This window comes from Poecilia formosa, unplaced genomic scaffold (assembly GCF_000485575.1).
Source record: "Poecilia formosa unplaced genomic scaffold, Poecilia_formosa-5.1.2 Scaffold4, whole genome shotgun sequence".
NCBI lineage: Eukaryota > Metazoa > Chordata > Actinopteri > Cyprinodontiformes > Poeciliidae > Poecilia > Poecilia formosa.
Window position 1 is genome coordinate 3,727,855 of NW_006799943.1, and position 21,185 is coordinate 3,749,039.

Below are 21,185 nucleotides of genomic sequence, written 5' to 3' on the forward strand. Positions count from 1 at the left end.
GTTAGTGTAGATAGTGATGGCTAATCAATAAAGTTAAATATGCAGCAGCAGCACAGACGTCTCAGACGCTAAAGAATCTATCATAGATTTGATCTGTGCACCAATCAGGTGGCTGAATAAAATAAATAACATATCAAAAACAATAAATATATTTGTTGTTGAGCTCATATGTTTACCTATTCTGGAATTTAGCAGAAAAGGATTTTTCAAATTGAAACGGGCAAAATTTAGCTTATTTTGTCGATAGATGGTTTTTGATTAATTACAGTTAAATTAATTCATTAGAGTTCCACCACCAGATGAAAATCAAATTTTTTTTAATTTGTATTTTAATAGATAACTATTTTTTTCTTTTTACTAACCGGTAACATCACCCCTCATGGTGGTAGTTTTCTTCCTCGCTTTTTGACCACCATGAACCTAAAACTAAACCCACCTTAACCAACAACAATTTCCTAATCTTTATGACTCATTTATTTTTAGACGCCTTAGTTTAGAGTTTGCCTATTCAAATTAATTTGCTTTGTGCAGCTGTCTCCAGCTCCGAGCTCATTTCTCTCCGCGCCAAACTCATTTACGCCTAATTATTTCGACTTTGTTCCGGTTTTTCTTGTACCATTCTCAAGGGTTTCTTTGTCCTCCCCCGTTATCTCCCAGCAGCAAAAGACTCCTGTTGAAGGTATTGATGTGCGACGTGGAGGTGGAGAGATCCTCAACCTTATTAAGGCGAGGAGACGTTCTGCAGGCAGCCATTGTTCCCCTGGGTGTGCAGGTGGGCGACAGAAAAAGGTGCGTTAGCACAAATGTACAACAGGCTTACGTGACTAATTCAATTTCCTTAAGTTTTTGTATTTTTATAAATAAATATTTTTTTTATCTGCTGTCCACAGAGATAAAACTTTGTTTTTGTGGCATTTCCACTTGGACAACAGTATTTGACGTATAACAAAACTTGTGTTGCTGAAATTTGTAAGATAATTTAATGCAGCCACATGCTCTTTACTTTGCTCACAAAATCTGTATTTAAGCGACTGAATTGGACACCATTATGGTTTCTAAATCTTGTTTCTAAGTTTCTGGTTTAAAATTAAGATTTTAATATATTGGTATTTTTAGAGGGATATTCTGCAATCTGTACCATTTACCTGTTATTTGATTTGTAGTATATGAATTTAAGCAAAAATACAATTAAATTCAAATTTTTTTGTAACAATATATACTTTCAGTCATATCTTTTTGCTATTTCTTTAAATTATTTTTCTCCCATTTGGATATTAATATCTTTAATACCAAACACAAATCTGCATTAATCTTACCAACTTAAATTCTAAAATTGAGCTATCATGACTAGAAACATTTCCCAATGGCTGCTGGTGGAGCTTTGGTTCCTGGAACTGGGCTGTCTGGTCCGTCTGTAACTACAGCAAGAGCTTTGTCCACGTTGTTGGCATAAAGTCAAACTTGTTTTCAATCCGGGTTGTTTAAGATGTTCACAGAAAGGATTTCAAGTCCTTAAAGGGACGGCATCACGTTAAATCAACTTTTTTGAGCTTTACATCATGTTACAATGTTATCTCTTCATCAAAAACTAATCCTCAGAGCTGCAGTTTCCAAGTTCCTAGCTTCCACACTTACCTCCTTCAGACTAGCCAGCAGCAATTGGCAAACACCTGGTGGAACTGCACCATTATATGAGCTACTTCTCAGTGAATCTCTGCAAAAAACTTTATTGAAGGCTTAATAGAGGAACCATGTTGTGATGACTTCCTGAAGATGGAGTTTCAGAAAGAGCGGGAGTTTCTTAAAGAGACAGAGGCTCAATGTTAAGGTGTTAAAATTACAAAGTCCAATTTCTTCTAAGTCATATTTGATACATACAGCATTTTTATTACAACTGAAAGTAACATAATTACTTGACTATGGTATAAAATGTCACTATGTGGCTGGAAAATGGATACTACCGCCCCTTGAAGAGGAAGATGGGAACCTCATGTTTTATGTTTGGCTTTCTGTTGATGCATTCAGTACAATGAAAGCACATAATGGGACATGTTTATTGAAAAGTTAAGCTCACATTGACAAAAAGTACTTGTATTAGCACACAACTTTTCATCTCTTAACAGGACTATAATAAAAATAACAGCACCAGTAATTCAACACATACAAATTTTAACATGTATTTATGGCAATTAATATCAATCAAGCCAGTAAAAACATGCCATTTGTGCCATTCAGAGTTGGAATTGAATCCGCCCCAAGTGAACAGGCTACAGCATGTTCAGTAGGATGTATGTGGGTGGCGGAATAAGCAAAGGCTCACAGGGCATTACTTTAGTTGCCATATGGGCTTGACAGCAGGGCAGTGGTCAACCTGCCAAGGTGGATCACGGCACCAGACCAAATGTCGTGTTCCTGTCCCTCCAGCAGCCGTTACGGTAGTGGGCCCACAAGAAACGTGACTATGGTGTGAGCTTAATGTTGGTTTTTCCAAAAAACTTAATGCTGATTTTGTCCCAAATAGAGGAATTAACGTATTGTAGTGGATGTACAGTTTGTTCGGATCTCCATTAGCCATTGCCATAACCATGGCTACTCTTCCTAGGATCCACATCATTATAAAAAGACATTCATTACATTACATTAGCAACAAAGCGCACTTAAATGTACAATTGCAACATTTCATATAATAAAATAAATAAGCAGGGCTCTTTTTAAAAGCTTTAGATTTTGCTATGTTTAAAACAGATGATGGGCGTGAGTTTCATTTTTTCATTTCTTTAAATATAACTGGTCGTTTGAATAAAGGAAAAGTAAAACAAGCTTTTAAAGAACACCTTGTATTAAAACTATGTAAAGATTGGCTAAATAAAAGTTGATTTTATGAAACATTTGGTATCATAGAAACTGCAACTACAACAAAAAAGCATGAAAGGCCAATTTCAAAGTTCTATTTAACCAAGGGCCAACTTATGCTTTGTGCATACTGATAATATTTGTGAATATGGAACAATTCAGCTGCCCTATTTTGGAATATGGAAGACGTTTTATGTAATAAAGAATTCCCTCTCCCTTTGGAGTTATTGTGTTTCCGAAATGTGAAGTAGAAACTTGCCAGCAGCTCTCGTAGAACTCTGAGAATACACAGTTCAAACATAATGAAATTTTAGATAATAGTTTTGGCTGTTTTTGTCGTCAGTGTTGTAATTTTCAATCACATTTTGCTGCAACTAACAATCCCCCAGACGTGCATACACATACCCGAATCAGAACAATAATATTATTGCAAATTATCACAGTTGTATAAATTTTTTTGAAATGTACCTATTTGATTTTTTTTTTCATAGCACACATCTAAAATATGAAAGATAACCCAGCTTGGGAAACTGAAATACATACGCACAATGCTGCTGACAGGCTATTGGATAGCATTTGCAAAGGAGCCAATCCAGGTTTGTGGTCCTTGGCTCTGATTGGCTGTATCCCCAAGAGTGAAAATAAGGAAGACTGGAAATTGTCACTTCTAGAGTAAATTTCCACTGAGTGTACTAATACATGTTATGGTATATTTGGTGTGTGAATTATTAAAATATGGAGTTGTAAGTGTTTTTATTCGAGTGGGTCTCAAGTATTTGTGTATTTCAACTGTTCCAGGGGGTCAACTGTATTGCATTTAAGAATTATGTGCCTTCAGGTTGCAAAGGTGACTGGAAAGGTTCTCTTCAGTAAAACAGTAAAGGGTCAACAAACTGTGGCTGGTGATCTATAAATACAAGTGACCTCATCCTACAGACCAGGACAGCTTCAGGAGATACTCACCTCTTAGTCGACTCTGACATAACTTCAGTCTTCTATGCATTGCGCCCTTGGGGGTTCCTGCGTCAATAGCGGCTCGTCTTTGTCTTTTCCATTTAACTAGAGCGTGGTAATACAGATCTCTGACTCTACAGACGTTCCATTTATAGGTTCACGCAAACAACAAGAGCACAGCAGTGCCTGCAAGGGATGAGATCAAATCAGATATTGGACAATTATGGCAGATTCTGCAGATAGGAAGACTTTTAATGCCTCAAGAAACAGGAAAATTACGGAGGGCCTACATCAATATCCGTGCCCACACATACTCACTTACTGACGCTGTTATCGGTGATACGATCTGTCCCCAGGGGATCATTGCCATTGGCTCATGTGTCCTGCTGACATTGTCTGAACATGGCTATGTAGTCTGAACAACACATACGCTGTAGGAATGTGACAAAGACGGTGACTGTGGGGAAGCTAGCTGCTGTGTCTTTGTGGAGGGGAGCAAGGATGACGAACACAATGAGGAAGGTACAACTGGAGGACACACAGAGAGAGAGAAAGGAGAGAGAAGCTCGAAGGATTTTTAATTAATGTCTTGTGGATGGCTTGATGTAAATCCTGAACTGCACATATGTTGCTACAAGAAAATCCCTTAAAACCAATTTCACTGTTTTTATTTTTATTCTTCCTCACTAATTACATTTCTTGCTCTTCCGCCCCTCTGGCAGATCAAAAAAAAAAAAAAAAAACTTAATTTAAGCCATCATTCCAGAAACAAGCATGGTTTTCATATTGAGAACATTACTGATGTTCTAACATGAGTCCAAAGACAGGATTCTTTCCCATGGGAAATCTGGACAGGTTATGGAAGCTATATGTATAGAAGAAGAAAAAAATGAAGTTGGAGAATTTTCTGTCTACAATGGCCCCCCACTGTAGACAGAAAATTATCCAACTTCATTTTTAAATAGTACTTTCTCCCTAATGCCTAGTTCACACTGCAAGATTTTCATGCCATTTTTTTTGTCCTGATTTTTCCCTTCCGACAATCGTAAGTGCGTTCTGATTATGGGAATGGCGCTTAAGATAATCTTTAGAGACATTCTTGTTGAGTGTGGTGTTTTCAGAGTGATCTGCCAAAACACGGCATGGTGTCCAAATAAATAAATAATTTGATTGATAAAGCTGTGTCCACCCTACACTGCGGTACTGACTTCACCATTTATACATCCAAATGGAAACAAAGACATCAATGGAACACCTTAACATGCACACAAAAATCCAAACCTCCAATCAATCTTTGACCTTTTGGACGAGCCCCCATTTGTTATGTCCTGGCTAAAAGACCATAACAGAGAACATTGGCTTTATGCCCTGTAATAAAAGTATTTATTACAGAAGTAATAAATACCTAACAAAAGTCAGGAGAATGTTGAAGGCATGCCGGCCTTACCACAGAAGTCGCTGATGAGAAGAGCCTCTTGGTGGCTGTGGTGGAAACCCTTTTTAGCCTCAAACACCCCAACACCCGAAACCTTCATGTGATCATTGGATATCCACCTTTCCGGTACATCAATAGAAGAGCAAACAATTACCAGGCCACACTGTGCCAGCAGGGGGCACAATCCAGAAAAATAGTTACCCAGGCCAACTTGTCATGCAAAAAAGTAATTAATCTTAAAACTTAACAAATGGTTATGCCACTCTTGGCCTCAGCAGCTGCCATTTGGGGTTGTTTTTCTTTACAGAATTATTTTAATTCAGCTACATTTATTAAACTTTGACTGAAAATCTGAAATAGCAATTGTTTAACAGAATAAAATGGAACGGGGAAAATACTGTTTTACAGCACTTTGCATCAGACATCTTATCAAACAAACTTGTGACAGTAATAAAAGTGAGTTTTCATGAAAACATTGCTGTCGTTCTCATTATACCAAGCACTATTACATTTAATCTTTTTTAATGTAAGCATCCCCTCCCTTATATTGGTTCCCTCTGACCATGCATGATCTACTATCAAAGGACCATCTCAAATTACTCTAAATAATGAATTAAATTTGATGAATGGAGGTGCAGAGCGGTCGGCTTCTCTACCACCCCGCCTCTCCGAATCAGTCTGTCGAGCGAGCCAATCCATTGCTCCAGTCGTGTCTGACACTTCCCACAGTCTCCTCCTTCTCCCCCTTGCTTATATACTCTGTGAGCATCGACATCACAACACACAAACCATGCAGGCTGCTGAGGAGGCGAGCCTGTGCTGGCAGCAATCTCCCATTGATGGACAGAGAAATAACAGGGTGAGTGCTTCCGCTGTCTTATCACCTTTCATGTTTCACCTCATCCATTCAGCCTCTTTTTTTGTAAAAGTTGCAGGTACAACTTAATTTGTAAGGTTATTTTTTATGCGTCTTGTACTATTTTCCTCCCCCCTCTCACCTCCTGGTCTATTTTCAGCTCTTTTCATTCTTCTCTTTCCTGCTGCAGATAAATGCTGACAGCAAACCTTACGAGTAAAAACACTAGAAGCAACGTCGGCGTCGGTTTCAGAGAATCCTACCGCTACGTCAGAGGCAGCGGTATAGTGGCATTCAATACAAGGCGCGCTGACAGGACCAGCGTCAGGCAGCCGTTCTCACTCTGCTCCCCAAGGACAGCAGCTCTGGGATGGGCTGCTCCTCTGGACGCCAGCCCCCGGCTTCGGTCCTTCACCCAGACCTGGACTTTGGCAACACTGGTGAGGCCAACACCTCACTCCAAGACTCTGACAACCAAAACCAGAGCCTGAGCGGCTGCGGAGAGGGAGCCGACGGGGAGGACAGCCTCGGACGGGGGCAGGCCAGACCCCCGGAGTCTCTCCACACCCTGGAGAGGCTCGCCCAGGCAACGGGCGGCACGGAAAAGTCCTGGTACCGCTGCGTCTTCCCGTTCGGCGTGATATCACTCGTGATTGGCATGGCAGGCACCGGGGTGACATTCACTTTCAACACCCTGCCCCAGACTAAAGTGGTGTCGGTCGCGCTGCTGTGCACCGGCGTGGTGATGCTGCTTGTGGCGGCTGTTTGTTGGAGGGCACACAGACTGAGAAGACGGAAAAAGAAGGAAAGTGGATTCTTCACTGCTGATCAGGGCACTTTGTGACAGAGCGGGGACTTCTGCTGGACTGTCACAGAGCTGAGTGGGTTTCCACTCAGCACTCACTGATGAAGACTTGAACGACGCTGGTATTATTTAGATGAGGGGGGCTTTGGTGAGCTCTGATAAATAGTATCAAAGTTGAAGTCACTTTTCTTATTGTTATTGAGGAGTACCAACTCAAGAATTTCCTGATGTGACACCCTAGCAAAAATACAGTATAAACACAAGTTTAGTTGTAGTTTGTAACATCTAAAGCAATCAGCTGCTGTACAGACCTTCCACCCCAGTAAGAGTGATTAAGAGTGATGGGTGGTGCCTCAGTGCAGCTATCATTTTTCTTGACTGGAACCATTTCCAAGTCAACAAATCTGTTTTTCTAGAAGATGATTGTAAGAGCATGCAGCAACAGGTGCAGGAGGCACTGTGCTGCCGTATTTGATTTTGGCTTCTCCTTAAAAAGACTTAAACAGTCGAAACTATATGTATTGACATTTTTATGTTTTTGAAAACTCTTACCTTCTTAAAACCCAGAGACAGGAGAGGTACTTCTCCTGTTGCCCACTTTGGGTTTGAGGAATGCTTTCAACAAAGGCGCCTCAGGAGTAGCAGTTTATTATGTCATTATTTTCTCCCTGCAGCTTCACGTGAGACAGAACAATAACCTTTGAACATGTACTGCCAAGAGTAGAAATACGCACCGGTCAAATCTAGTCTTTGTGCTCCGGTTTGACAGTTGAATGTGCAGCTGGTTAAGGAAGGAAAAGCAGCATCTTTTTTTCCCTCTTTCACTACAAATGGAGCTGAATAGTAACAAGAGCTCATAATGGCAACATTACTTCACTGCTAAATGAGTTTCCTTTCACTACAGGGCAGTGAGTTTTCCTCCATGGTCTACTTAGAGTGCAGTGGTTCATTAGGAGAAAGCAAACAGTTTTGGTCAGGTTTTTTTTTTTTTTTTTTAAACATTTACAGATGTCATAAAATTTGGCAAAACAATATGCAATACTCAGCGAGTTGACTTTTTCTGCAAAATTATTCACGTACAAATTTCTGTCTACAGTGTAGTTTCATCCGTCCATTCATCTACCCACTTGTTCTAGGCGGGTCGCGGGGGGAGATTGTGCCTACCTCCAATGGTCAGTGCATAAGAGGCCTGGTACACCCTGGACAGGTCACCAGTCCATCACAGTAAATCAAACAAGCATTGCCTTTATCTCTCGTCATCCATCTTAAGTCTCAAGTAATAGACCTTTGGCATTACTGGAACTTTTAATCTAGTCACTAATGATTTATACAGTCTATATGGCATGGAAATCCCACTATAGATGTCTTACTGAGTTCAAACTGATAAAGCTAATGTGGATTTCTCCCCCAATGTTTTTATCTGAGGGAAATTAATGATTTTTTCTCTTCAAGTCTCACTTTTTTAAAAAGTTCTCATTCTGGTTGCCATTCATTCTCTTGTTTTAAGTTTATTTATTAAATAGGAGCTTGTTGTTAAAACAGTCTATTCTATTTTAAGTCTCATTCACAAAACACTTTTGTCTTTTAGTCGCAACAAACTTCCCTCTGGTAGTTTGCTATTCACAAAAACAAGGCAGCTGTACTCAATGCAATTAGTAAGTAGGTGAAATCTATTATGAACTAAATAATAACTAATAAATGGAGACACTACCCATGGCTAATGACACACCACACTGAGGCATTCCTGGTGTGTTTTCGCCTTAAATCCTTCAGTCGGTGCGTCACATCCTGGAGAAAAACCTACAAACCTTTTCATAAGTCAACCTGTACATCACAACTTAATGCTTACAATGTGCTTATTATTATTATCTCTCCAAAGTTAAAAATGAATATAAATCCTAGCAGTTAGCATTTATAGTAAAGCTATGTGGGCCACATGCTGTATACACAGTGGTAAAGCTAATGAGCATCTAGCTAATTTAGCTAACGTGAAATGATTTACTAAATTGTTCCACGATGCTAAATGTAAGAAATGTAAGTACTTACCTTACTTACCTGTAAGGTAAGTAAGCGTACCTTAGAGTAGGCTTACTTACTTAAAGTTCTTTAACTCAAATAATACATTTATTTGAGTTAAATAAGTATTTCGTACAATAATCTGACTGATCTGTGAAGAAATGTGAAATCCTGCTCTGTTCTTGTCGAGCTAATATGTAGCATTCAAGCTAGCCAAAACAGCTATGGTAGCATACAGTCACTACCAGCAGTAATGGGGATTTGAGATAGACCCAGCAGTATCACATGAGCTCCAGAGTTTTATTTTATGGATGTTGTTGGATAAATATTGTCTCTCTGATCTCATCTTTTGCATGAAATGTTAACATTTGTGGAGAAGCAGCTAGTTCTCGTGAGTTATTTTCAGTTTCTTTGATTTTTTTTATTTTTATGGTTTGTTACAAATCTGTGTGGTATAAATGGAATTTATTTGATGACAGTAATTCTTTTTTGAGACTGGGTATTCCTACAAATTACATATCATGGATCTATTGTACTTCTTATTATCCATAAGAGTGTAGCCACATTTATGAATGTCTCTTTAACAGTGTCTTATTATCATTCTTGTATAAAGAGTAAAAACCCTGTGTATTTTTAAGTGGAAATATATTTTGTAATGTCGTAGAGAATATAATTGAGGCCTTTCACTGCTATCCTTATATTTCTATTTAGGATGTCTGGTTGTAATGACTGTAAATTTGTTCATCTGAATGTTAAATACACATTTCATTCCGAAAACGAGAATCTGCCATTCCACTCAGATGCTGCATATAAATATGAAGACTTTCTTTTGCATGGAGGACATAATCATCTGTCTTTATTTACTTCAGTGATCAGAAACTTTTGAACATTTTAGTTTTGGAATGAAACACATCAATTTGTTGTTGTTAGCTTGCTTTGAGTCTAGCAGCATGGTCAAGCTTATCTCTCAGTGCCTTTTTTCTTGCTATGTAAAAAGTTCTACGTAAAGTGCAGTTATTTGTGAGCTGTGAAGGCCGACCGGTGCCGGTGTTAGAGTAGCCCAACAGAGAGGCAGAAATACTGCGGTGTATCCAGTAAAAGTCAGGTTCAAGTCTGTGGAAGTGAACTGGTGTGCATGAAGTTACTGTCGGATGTGGTTCCTTTGGTCTAACTGCCTGAAATGCCAAAAATATTAATCAAGAAGTTTATTTTTACGTCTTTCAAATGTCTGTAAAATTGTACATTTTTTCTTGTTCACTGTAGTTCAAAGCACATAATTAAAACCAAGGTTAGTTTTTGGAAACAGGCTGTGATAGTATTTTTATTTGTTAATTTAATCTTTATTGGGGGTTAGTCCAGGACTCTTCTTCAAATGACATATCATTAAACTACTTTAATAAGAAGTCATTATGCAGTCATGTTTTGGGTTAAATAAACGGCTCTTTTTGGTATTTAGGAAAAACATTTTTATAAAATCCTAAACTACATTTTGTTTTGGAAATTTTATTCAAAAGTTGCTGAAACAGTCATCTTCAGGGCTGCCCAAAAATCTTACTCTTTTATTTATTTTGGCTGTCTTTGGTTTCATCGTGATTCCTGTAGCTATCTCTGACTGCCCTCTTACACTGCAAATACACAAAACCTTACCAATTATTTTTGGTTTGGTTTCTAGTAAAAACTTCTTAGTCACTTAAATTTAGACAAAACTATCTTGCAAGTAACTTTCAGCAAGATATGGGAACTTCTTTAAAGCAAATAATCACTTAATATTGATTTTTTTAAAAAGTATTTGATATATTGGCAGATTATTTCACTTATAACATGGAAAAATCTTGTTATATGTAAAATAATCTGCCAATCTGAACTGGTACTTTTTTTCATTAAAGTTAAGAATTATTTACTTAAAACATGCTCCTATTTCTTGCTGAAAGTTACTTCTAAGATAATTTTGTCTTATTTTAAGTGTTCTATGATATTCATACTAGAAACTAGACAAACACACTTGGTAAGATTTTGTGTTTTTTGCAGTGCACCGCTGCTGCAGCCTGCCAGAGGATTGATTTGGAACAACCTTTAAAGTTCTTTCATGTTGGCCATCTTTTTGTCTGGGAAAATGCAGAAGCACAGTGTGTAACTCAGAGGAACTGTGTGTATTACAAATGAGGTTGGATCCAGGAATCTGAGGTACGGCTGTTAAATATCACTCAGTCCCAAAAAATATATATTCCTATCATTATTCAGCTACTCAAATCATCTCTAACTGTAGAAGTCAATGCTCGCTAACATCCGTGTATCTTGTAATTTATTGTGCTCCAGTTATTAGTCATGCCAGTCATTTCAGAGTGTGAAAAGGAGGGTGCTCCACAGATTTCCGCTCATGAATCCGCACTCATCGCTTTCTTCCCCCCCTCTACTTTAGCGAGTGCAGCTGTTTCATATGAATATTCAAATTAGCACACGTCTTGATTCTGCCCACGCTTTTTTCCCCCAGTTTCTCCTCCCCTCTTTTCCTCCGCCGAATCTACAAAGGGCCGTGTCGTCCTCTCTCCCTCTCTCCTCCTGCACGGAGGCTAAAAATAGCTCGGTGTGATGTCAAAAGCAAGAGAGACGGGCAGCTAGAAAGGCGGGCCGCCGGCTGAGCGACGAATGTGTGAAAAGGGGAAAGCAGGAAGGCTGTTTAATTGAACCGCACACTTTTCACGACAGTTAATGGCCTCTAGATGGGCAGAGAACAGCTTTAAAAAAAGAAGTGGCTATTTCCTGCGAGTCATCCCCAGCAAATTTCAGATTAAATAGAATAGAGTAGAATAGTCCTTTATCGTCCCTGAGAGGGGAAGTAAAGGTGACAAAGTGACAATCAAATTAAAACATGCAGATGCACATAAAAATGAGCTGTAGCAATAAAAAAATAACAATAACCTGAGGAAAAACTAGTTGTGAAAAATAGCAGATGCAAACTCTTCAACTTTTGCTCCAGTCACTGACTTTGTTCCTTCTAATATGATCACAACATCAGCTCTTTAAAAGTTTTTACTCATTAGCGTTAGCCTGAAGCTTTGCAGCTGTGTTCAGGCTTTATTTAATCATTTATTGGTCTATATTTTCTATTCCATGTGTAGCCGAGTACAAAAATCATATTGTTTTTCTTAATGTAGCTTCCAACATTTATAGAACTGTGGCATCTGTGCATTATAACACTCATACAAAGGCATATATTCATGGATGGGTGGAAACATGTTTACAAAATGTCGCCAGGCAACAACACAAACCTTTACTTTTATGTTACTTCATGTCAGTTTGAAATAAATAAATAAAATGGAGTGAAATAAATAAATAACTGTGAATGATGTTCCTTTATTTGAATTTCCCTCTGGAAGACAACCGTCATACATTAGTCAACTTACAAACTCTTTGTTGTCATTATATAATGACAACACCAAAAGTTAAAAACAAGTTTTTCTGACATTAACGAGCTTTTTTTTTTTTTGACGGGTCACACATGCGGGCCCAAAATAACGGGGTCCATCAAAGGGCGGCGCAGTGAAAGCTCTGACCTCTCAGATGGGTATTGTGTTGAAACAGAGGGTCACTGTTTCACAGGCAGAACACAGCGCCGGGGTTTCAAAGGTTGCCTCTTTCCAGGCTTGTGCTTTTGGTCAAAAATAAACTAATGTTTCTCTGCATCTGAGCCAGGATGGAGCACTGATTAATGTAAAACAACAACAAAAAGTGTTGGCCTACATATATTCATTCCCCGACACCCGGCAGCACTGCTCAACTCAGCCTTGAAATAAAAGTGATGTAGATGTAGCTTAAATATGAAACGTAATTGCATGTTGACTATGTAAACGTAAGACAGCCGTCTGATTCACGTACATTTTTGGTCATTTTATTCAAAACTGGTGTTGCTACATGTGGAAAAATGCCATTAAAATATAAACACTTGCTCACAAATTAATTGCAATGACATTAATGAAGAGCCATTTGACATAATTGTGGTGATTAACAAAGGGTAGCAATTTTTCACTTTTTATCTCAACTACAGTCGTATTCAGAAAGCTTGAATATCACTGAAAAGTTTTTTTTCAGTGAAACATTATATACATTAATTCCACACAGACTTTTGTTTTCAAGACTTCAATTGTGTTTATTATTAGGATTCACTGCTGACAGCCAAAGAAAACACATTTAATTTTCTTGAAAATGAGAATATTACATCAACAAAAAACTGTTTCATCATGGAAATGTTTGACTGCCACAGCGAGAAAAATAAAAACAGGAGCTCAATCTCTTTAAAGCAATAAAGAGAATGCTCATTATAACAAGATATAAAACTCCTCGTAATGAGATACCGGTCCTGTATTTATTTCCCATCTGTAGCAGGTCAACACTTTTGTAATTAATACCTGCTTGAAGGCTTTCAAACAGTACTTTTAATCTGTCAAATGAGCCTCATCAGAATGCATAATCTGATTTATGGTATATAATTATCTTTTAATTGTCTGTTATGATCAAAAGAAAGAAGAAAAATAAAACAAAAGATAAATCCCTAAAGAAGAATCAAACTTAAAGGAATCAGATAACTGCTGATCAATTATCTCCTTTGCCAAGTCATACTCCCATTTTGTCATTTTCTCTCTCTTTTTTGCTTCAAACCCAAAGTAAAAAATCTTTTATTAGAGATTAAATTGTATATTTTCTGATACTTTATTTCTGTTTTGTCATATCTTGGTTGTTTTGGTTTCTCTTCAGTTTTACTTCCCTTATCTGTGGTTCTCTTTGCTCCTCCATCTCTTTGTTCCAGTAATCAAGCTCCCAGTATTTAACCTGCTGTCTCTTTCATGCTCCCTGGTTCTTGTCTGTTACTACTGATCTTATATCCTGTCTCCCTTGTTTTTGTAAATTCTTGTTTAATTATGTTTTAGCCAAAATATTTAATAATTTACTCATTGCCTCTGTCTTGGGTCCAACAACCACAGAAAATCATAACTTTATTTGCATTTTCGTCCCTTTTGAGACATGAATATAAAAAAAAACTGCTTTAGTGACCGACCTCCTGCTGTTTAATCATATGAACGAATAACTAAATTTTCTTAGAATATAGTATAAATAGATTTTAGAAAGCAAATTTAAATTCTACTGAGTACAAAATGTGTCTCTGGACGGTACAAAATGTCCAATGACAGATGGTGTCATTTTCTCCCTGCAAAATAAAAATGGCTAAAATGTACCAAAAGTCAAAAATAGCGAATGGACAAAGTGATCAGCACCCATCAAGGCAGCAATGGAGGTGCTGGAAAAGTGATACTTGAGTGTCTTTGCCAAGCATTTTGAGGAAAATTTAGACCTCTCATGTTACTCTGTAAAACCAGCAACTGGCAGGAAATCCAGCAGTTTCTTCTTGTGTCATTGGAGATCATGACAGGAAAGCACATTTCATTCTTACTTGCCTGTCCCAGAGTCCTTTCACATACACGAAGCTGTGGCTTTTAAAAAATAAAACCATTTCACCATTTCATTGTCTCTTTTTGGTGAACTGGTGAATAGGTTTCTCAAAAAAGTTTTCATGTTCAATTGGCTTTTCCTAAAAACGAGTTAATGGGGAAAATGGAGCAGATAAAAGCACATTAGTCAAATAAGTTTTGACTTAGCAAACTCTTTCATCCACTGGTGGGTCTGTGCCTTACCAGAGGCACAAAACTCTAAAAAAATTTCAAAGTACAAAACTCCAGAATGAATGGGGGAACTATACTGTGGTGTGGCTGATTTGCAACATCGACATTTCGTTTATTACAGCCATGTGTAGCGTAAACATCTGATTAAGTTAGACTTAGCGTAGCCTGGCTGATTGTCTCCAAATCAGCAGATGGAAACATGCCTAGTTGGCTTTTTTTTTTTTTGCAACATTTAAGAGATGGGGTTATTTGGACCTTACAAGACTTTTACTTTGTACGCAGTCCAGCGGGATCACACTGATCCCGCGTGTGTTTTTATGAGGTGTTTTTTTCATGTGTGTCATTTTGGGAACTGACGGTCTGACAGAACAACCTCTCTGCTTCCCTGAAATGACTGTGACATTTCCTGAGCGTAGCACTAAAACCGTGATATGGTTAAGATTCCCATGACAATATCGTGCTAACAGAGCTAATAACTAGTTTGAAACGTTATGTCCAAAAACTGTTTCCTTCTTTAAAAAAAGGCAGCAGCTTGTTCCAATATTTAGAATAGGTTACTGAAATTACCACTAAAAAGGCAACATTTTAGTTAAAATTCTGCCAGATGACAACATGTAATTATACAAAGTTTTAGCCAGCTGTAAATCCAAACCCTGTCATCTGTATTTTAAGCAATCCAACACCATTAGAAAAGCTAGTGTCTTTACTTCAGTGTTTTTCAACCTTTTTTGAGCCAAAGTACATTGTTTTAATTGAAAAAATCAGGAGGCACACTACCAACCAAAAATGTAAACAAAGATACTCTGTAGCCGCCTATATTACATATATAGTCATTCTTATCAAAGTGTCTTGAATAGGAATCAAATAAACACAAACATTTATTTTTTATCATATTTTACATTTCGTATTTCAAATTGCACTTAACATGTTCATTTCAAAAATCCACCAGAACACCTGAACAGTGCCACAACACTGTAGTGTGTGATGCATGAATGTAGTAACATTCATGCGTCACTAATTCTCTTGTTTTAAGTAAAATGTTCTGCACCTACTGCCATCTAGTGATAATAAAATTACATGAAAGACTCTCAAAGATGGCATTATTTTCAGATAATTGATTCGTTTTCAAAAAATCTTTTAAGACCAATTACCGTATTTTCCGGACTATCAGCGCACCATACTATAAACCGTACCTTCAAATTTTTTGTACCCCCCCCCGGAAATTTACATATATCAGCCGCACCGGGCTACAGGCCGCTGGTATCTCTGCCGCTCTCGGTTTCCCATAAGGACCCAGCAGAGGGCAGCAGAGAGCTGCGTTTCCAACAGAAAATTGACAATAATGAAGATAGCCAAAGAGTATAATATATATCTTGGTAATGCTGACCATTTCTTTGTTGTACCAATCATATAACAAATAATGAAAGAGAGAAAAGTCTTCCTGGTGATTTCTTTTCAATAATTCTGGTCCTTTCACGTGATCAGAGCCACTACCTGTAGAGCCTGTCCAGATAAGCTCTAATCGTCTTCAAACATCACTCCTCGTGCCCCTCAGCACATCCTCCCACATCTTTCTTGCTTCCCTCTTTTAATTTCCTCTTCAGTGGTTAGAACCAGCTCATTAGCTTGCTACGCTAATGACCTGCGGATTCCTTCTTTGTGTTGTGTCCAGTGTCAAAGGTTGCCAATCATTACAATTCAAAACCTCAAACATTCGGGGGTTTCCAGGTCTTTGCCATCCTCCATATTTTGATACTCCTTCTGGACGCTAATTATTATTATTATTTTTATTTATTTATTTTTTTCAGAAAACATGAAAGCAGAAGGTGTTATCATCGTAAAAGCTGAGCTCTGCCTCTCATTTTCTAAAGCTGGCACCTGGCAAAGGATCATTACTGCACACACGAGCGTAATGGCGCTACTCAGCCTCCAGCTCAACATTAAAAGCCCGAGACGAGTCAAAGGTTTGTGGAAATCTTTAGTGCGCTGCTACGCGGTCGCACAGATTTGTTTTTGGGTTGATACCTTTCAAGAATGGAAACCAAATTAGAAGCAAAGCCTAATTTTCAAGGTACATCTTGTCCATGAAACAAAAACTAAACAACTTGCATAAAAGAGGAAATACCAGGGGTTGGTGTGATAGTTTAAATGTGTGTCGTTCAACCCAGACTGAAAACCAAGGAATTTTTTTAACCAAGGAATTCTTTTTGGGACAATTACTTTTAGCAAAAAATGTCATTATTTTAAGGATGGTGACAATATGATAGATCTAAAATCAGTTTCTGAAAGATTCTAGTGGCTACCACCAATGTTGACCACCACTAACCAGAACGTTAGTTGGCCCTAACCCCAAAAATACTAATCCATGATCATTAGTTCTGCTAGCAGGCTGTATCAACGTGTTTTTTGGCAGAAGCTAACACTAAATTGCTAAATTCAACTGTGTTACCCATCATGTGCCAATACCACAACATATGTTTACAACATAGTGTATCATTCTTAACAAGTCAAATTTGTTATTGGTTGTGCTTTAGGAAGTGATTTTGTTTTAACAGACTTTGTTGAGTATTGCTAACTCTGTTGCTAATTAATGACAGTCGGGTCAATTAGACAAGAGAAGAATTCTGGACAATCTGCAACCAAAACGTCAACAAAGATGTCGAACTTTATTCAGCTGAAAGTTTACAAAACAGGCAAATAAATTAGCACCTTAGTAATATTAATTTATGGGAATCTAACGTTTGAGCTGAGTGCTAAGATGCTAAAAAAAAAATTAACGTCGCTATTAGCACATAAGCAGAAATGTGCTTGTTTTGTGATCACATTTCACAAAATGGAAGCCCACTGAGCCGATATAAAAGTTAGTGGGTGGAGTTCCTACACACTTCATTTCGACACTTATGCTGTCAAAATCCAAACTGTTTGCCTAGAAAATGACTTTATTTTGTTCATCTCTACATGATAACAAGCGACCAGCTCAAGAAGATGCAAAACTGGCTGCAAAGAAGCTGCCGATAGAAGTTGTGAGCTGATATAAAAGTACAAAGTGTGCGTCAGAGCCGCTCCTGGAGCTGCAACCTGCGATATCATCAGCTCTGTCACCAGAGGAGTTCAAGCTATCTCCGCTCCCCAGCCGACGCTGACATAATGGCTCCAGGAAAGGTGGTGAAAGCCCTGAAGCTACTGACTGGCAACACTGTGATAGTGTCTGAAGAGAAGTTCACAGAGACATCCATTAACACAACCGGCAGTAAAGTAACACACACAAAAAACCCTTTGATTTATGTATATGTTGAGTATAACACCAAAATGAAAAACAAAATGGACACATAATCATGGACATAATTATGATCAGTTTGAGGCTTTCAAGTCTTCAGCTTACCCTGCGAGGACAATGGGACATAGACGATTAATACTCGACCTGCTCTTTAAAGTAGCATTTTGGCTAATTCTGGTATATTAGCATTGAGCTGACCATTAACATGCCTCCTTTTCTAAATATACATTTTGATTTAATATTTCTAAGTGTAATGGCCTGTCCTCTTTTAGGCTTTGCTTTAGTTTGAACAATAAGGCTTTTATAAGATGCACAGCTTCTCACCAAATCCACTCAGGTTTAAAGAGTTTGATCATTTTAACTTTAAAAGTTCTCCATAAATTATGGACTCCTTCAGATTAGTAAGTCTCTAAGTGTGTGCTGCTTGCTTGATGAGCAGCACACACAGCTTTCCTCGCCATAATCCGATCCCTCATTACTGACGTTTGTTTGATTGTTTTTGTTTTTCCCGTTTTCCCCGAGCCGGATACGGTGATCGCCGTCTCCAGGGGTTTCTCCAACATGTTTTGATGCATGTTCCTCCTTCTTTAATCTCCAATGAAAATCATGTTTTACAACCGAGCCAAGCACATTAAATTAGTCTCAGTCTGTGATGAATCAGCAGTGAGTGACAGCAGCGTAAATAGGATCTCCTGTCTCTTTGTTCTGTCGGTGTGGATGCATTCCACTGCCAGGGAGACAATGGAGGCCCTCTCTGTTTATGTTGTATTCACTTATCAGTGAGCATCCATCAGCTGTAGAAGCATCAATTATTTTGTCTCACACAGATATACACACCAGCACATTGGGAGCAGTCAGTGAAGTACTTATAAACACACTGGACATTTCTATTACAGGGTGGCTTTGCTTTGAAAAGACCCACAATATCTAGAAGGTCACAGAGACACAAACCCTCCCTTGACACTTTATTAGAAACACCTGTGTCTGTTGATGCTACAGATTCTTTCTGAAAACTCATTCTGGATGAACTCTCACTAACACGCACTGATGGCGTCTTTTGTTAAAGGATGGAGCTGGGCAGCTATTTTTGATACCCAGTTGCAGTTCGATTTGCAAGACAGAAAATTCCAGCATTTCAGGAAGAACAGAAGAAGACAATTGGCACAATATCCGATATAGCTGATATCGGCTGCCAAACTCATTTGGCCAATAACCGATATCAATACTGATATTTATCCAAAGCTTGTAGGATGGATTGCTGGTGAGTTTTGGTTTGGTTTTTTTTTCTCCCCGGTTAACCGCTGTCTCACTTTCCTTTTGGCCACCATCAACTCATCGTAATAGTCAGAATAGTGGTTGTTGGAAGTGTTGCAGGACTTTGTTGCTGCTCCTCCTCCATCATTGCAAATAGCAGTTCTGCTGTCAGTTTCCAACACTTTAAAAAACTTCCTCACCGCTGACATTTTCACTTGGTCCTGCTCACCCTCCGTGATCAGATTAGGTTGGCGCGTGTGACGTCATTACATTGTGCTGTGCTGCAGGCATCATTGTCACTGGTTTGTCATATAAAAACGTCTTTTATATCGGTGAGTTATTTTGACGGAATGTCCGGAATGGTATCAGCCGATACCGTTACCGTGACGACAATATCGTGCATCCCTATCTTTCATGTTTGCCGTTGGCCACTTGAATTTCAGCATCATGGCTATTTTTCAAGATGGCCGCCAGTCAATTATTGGCGTAAAATGTTGCACATTTTCATGACTTGAATGAATTTTATGTCATGCCACGTTTTTAGCGTTGGTCATCCTGTTCATACAACTTCAAAGTAATAATATGGCGCAAAACTAGAAACTGAAGGTGACTTGCAAGAAAAGTACGTAAGCAGGGCAAACATTTTGAACGGCGCTGTGTTCAGGAAAAGAATGTTTCCTAGTTTACACAGACAGAGTAAACAGGCAGGAGGTCCAATATGTGTTTAATCACACAAAAATATATTTTCTGTTCAGTTTTCTATTTAATTCTTTCCAGTGTCAGATATAAAAAAAAATTTAATTAAAGAGAGAAGTGCTGGATTGGATGACATGCCAAGAACACAGCTGTGGCTGTGTGTGTGTGTGTTCTCTCTCACACACAGCAGATAAACTCATCAATCCAGGATACGCTTCCTGTCGGTGAAGGTGATGATGATGGTTTGCGGTAGAGAGATTGTACTTCCAGTTGCATCTTAAGTTTGTTTACCACCACGTCAGCTTTAGCCAGCCTATCCCAGGAGATTACATATTGAGCTGTGTGTTGGTGGCGCCTCCCTTACAGCTGAACATGCAATAAGAATGCTGCCAAGCAAACGGTGTGGCTCTGATGCAGTTTGTCCACGTTTAAATGGAGTATCTACCAGACGTTTAGATGGAAATCCTGGTTACAAACGAGGCAGAAAACGACGCATTCTCAAAGACCAGAGACGAAAAAAATACCGTCTGAGTTAGTTTGTTGTTGTCGCCTGTTATCTTTTCATTGGGTGTTTCAGCTTCCTCCAACAAAACATTGTTTCAATGAGAAACTCTTGTTTTAGAAAGATGAGCTTTATAACTCGACATAACGAGAAAGATTAAAATACGCTTTAATGTCTGAGAAAAAGGCGTAAAGAGGCTCACTGCGACTCTTTTTCACATCATCCTTTTCCTCTACACAGCTAAAAATGCTAAGAGGTGTTTGCTGTTTTACTGTTATGATCTTTATTTAAAAGAGAACATATTTTGGTTTTAATTAAGATATAAATCTCGTTTTAACAAGCTTTTTTAATCTAATTAAAATGAGAACATTTTGTCATTTTAACGTGATTCTGCTCCCGAATTCATTTCTGAGTTCTGGCAGTTAAACTCTTCCGTACTGAAGTTTGCAGTCAGAGTAATTAATCCTTTAAATGTATTAACAGGTGTAATTTGTTCTTTTAATTTAGATAAGGGATCCTGTAGGGGAAAAAAAAGAATTAAAACAAGACAAAAAAGTGCATCAAAGATGACGTCACACATAAATGTGAAGGTCCAACTCCCATCACTCTGTCTGCAGCAGAAACACATATCGCCTGCGTACTGAGTCATTCATGAAAGATCATCAGCAGGGAGCCACAGATGGACAGAGCGTGGTATGTCGGCCGCTTCCTCTAACAGAACGCCGAAGCCTAAAGCGGCACGGCGCCTTGTGCCAGAGAAACTCACGCTGGCCTCTTGCAGTCCTATAATAAGACTTACTAACAGCACGTCTGAAATATTACACATTATAAATACTTTCCTTCACCTCTTCTTTTGTGAAAA

At 38.4% G+C, this 21,185-nt stretch overlaps 1 protein-coding gene and 1 long non-coding RNA gene across 2 annotated transcripts; both read left to right on the forward strand.

Annotated features, from left to right (window-relative positions):
• The first annotated feature begins 697 nt into the window (after nt 1-697).
• LOC107832888 (uncharacterized) lies at nt 698-1,214 on the forward strand. The gene is made up of 2 exons (XR_001663161.1): nt 698-789; nt 891-1,214. It is a non-coding gene; the product is annotated as an uncharacterized LOC107832888 (long non-coding RNA).
• Nucleotides 1,215-6,007: 4,793 nt separating this feature from the next.
• LOC103143684 (transmembrane protein 100) lies at nt 6,008-10,217 on the forward strand. Its single transcript, XM_007560320.2, has 2 exons — nt 6,008-6,101; nt 6,289-10,217. The coding sequence occupies exon 2, from the start codon at nt 6,469-6,471 to the stop codon at nt 6,940-6,942; it is 474 nt and encodes a 157-aa protein (XP_007560382.1). The 5' UTR covers nt 6,008-6,101; nt 6,289-6,468; the 3' UTR covers nt 6,943-10,217.
• The last annotated feature ends 10,968 nt before the right edge of the window (nt 10,218-21,185 follow it).

Coding starts and splice junctions, on each gene's coding strand:
- LOC103143684 (XM_007560320.2), top strand. CDS start 6,469: ATGGGCTGCTCCTCTGGACGCCAGCCCCCGGCTTCGGTCCTTCACCCA.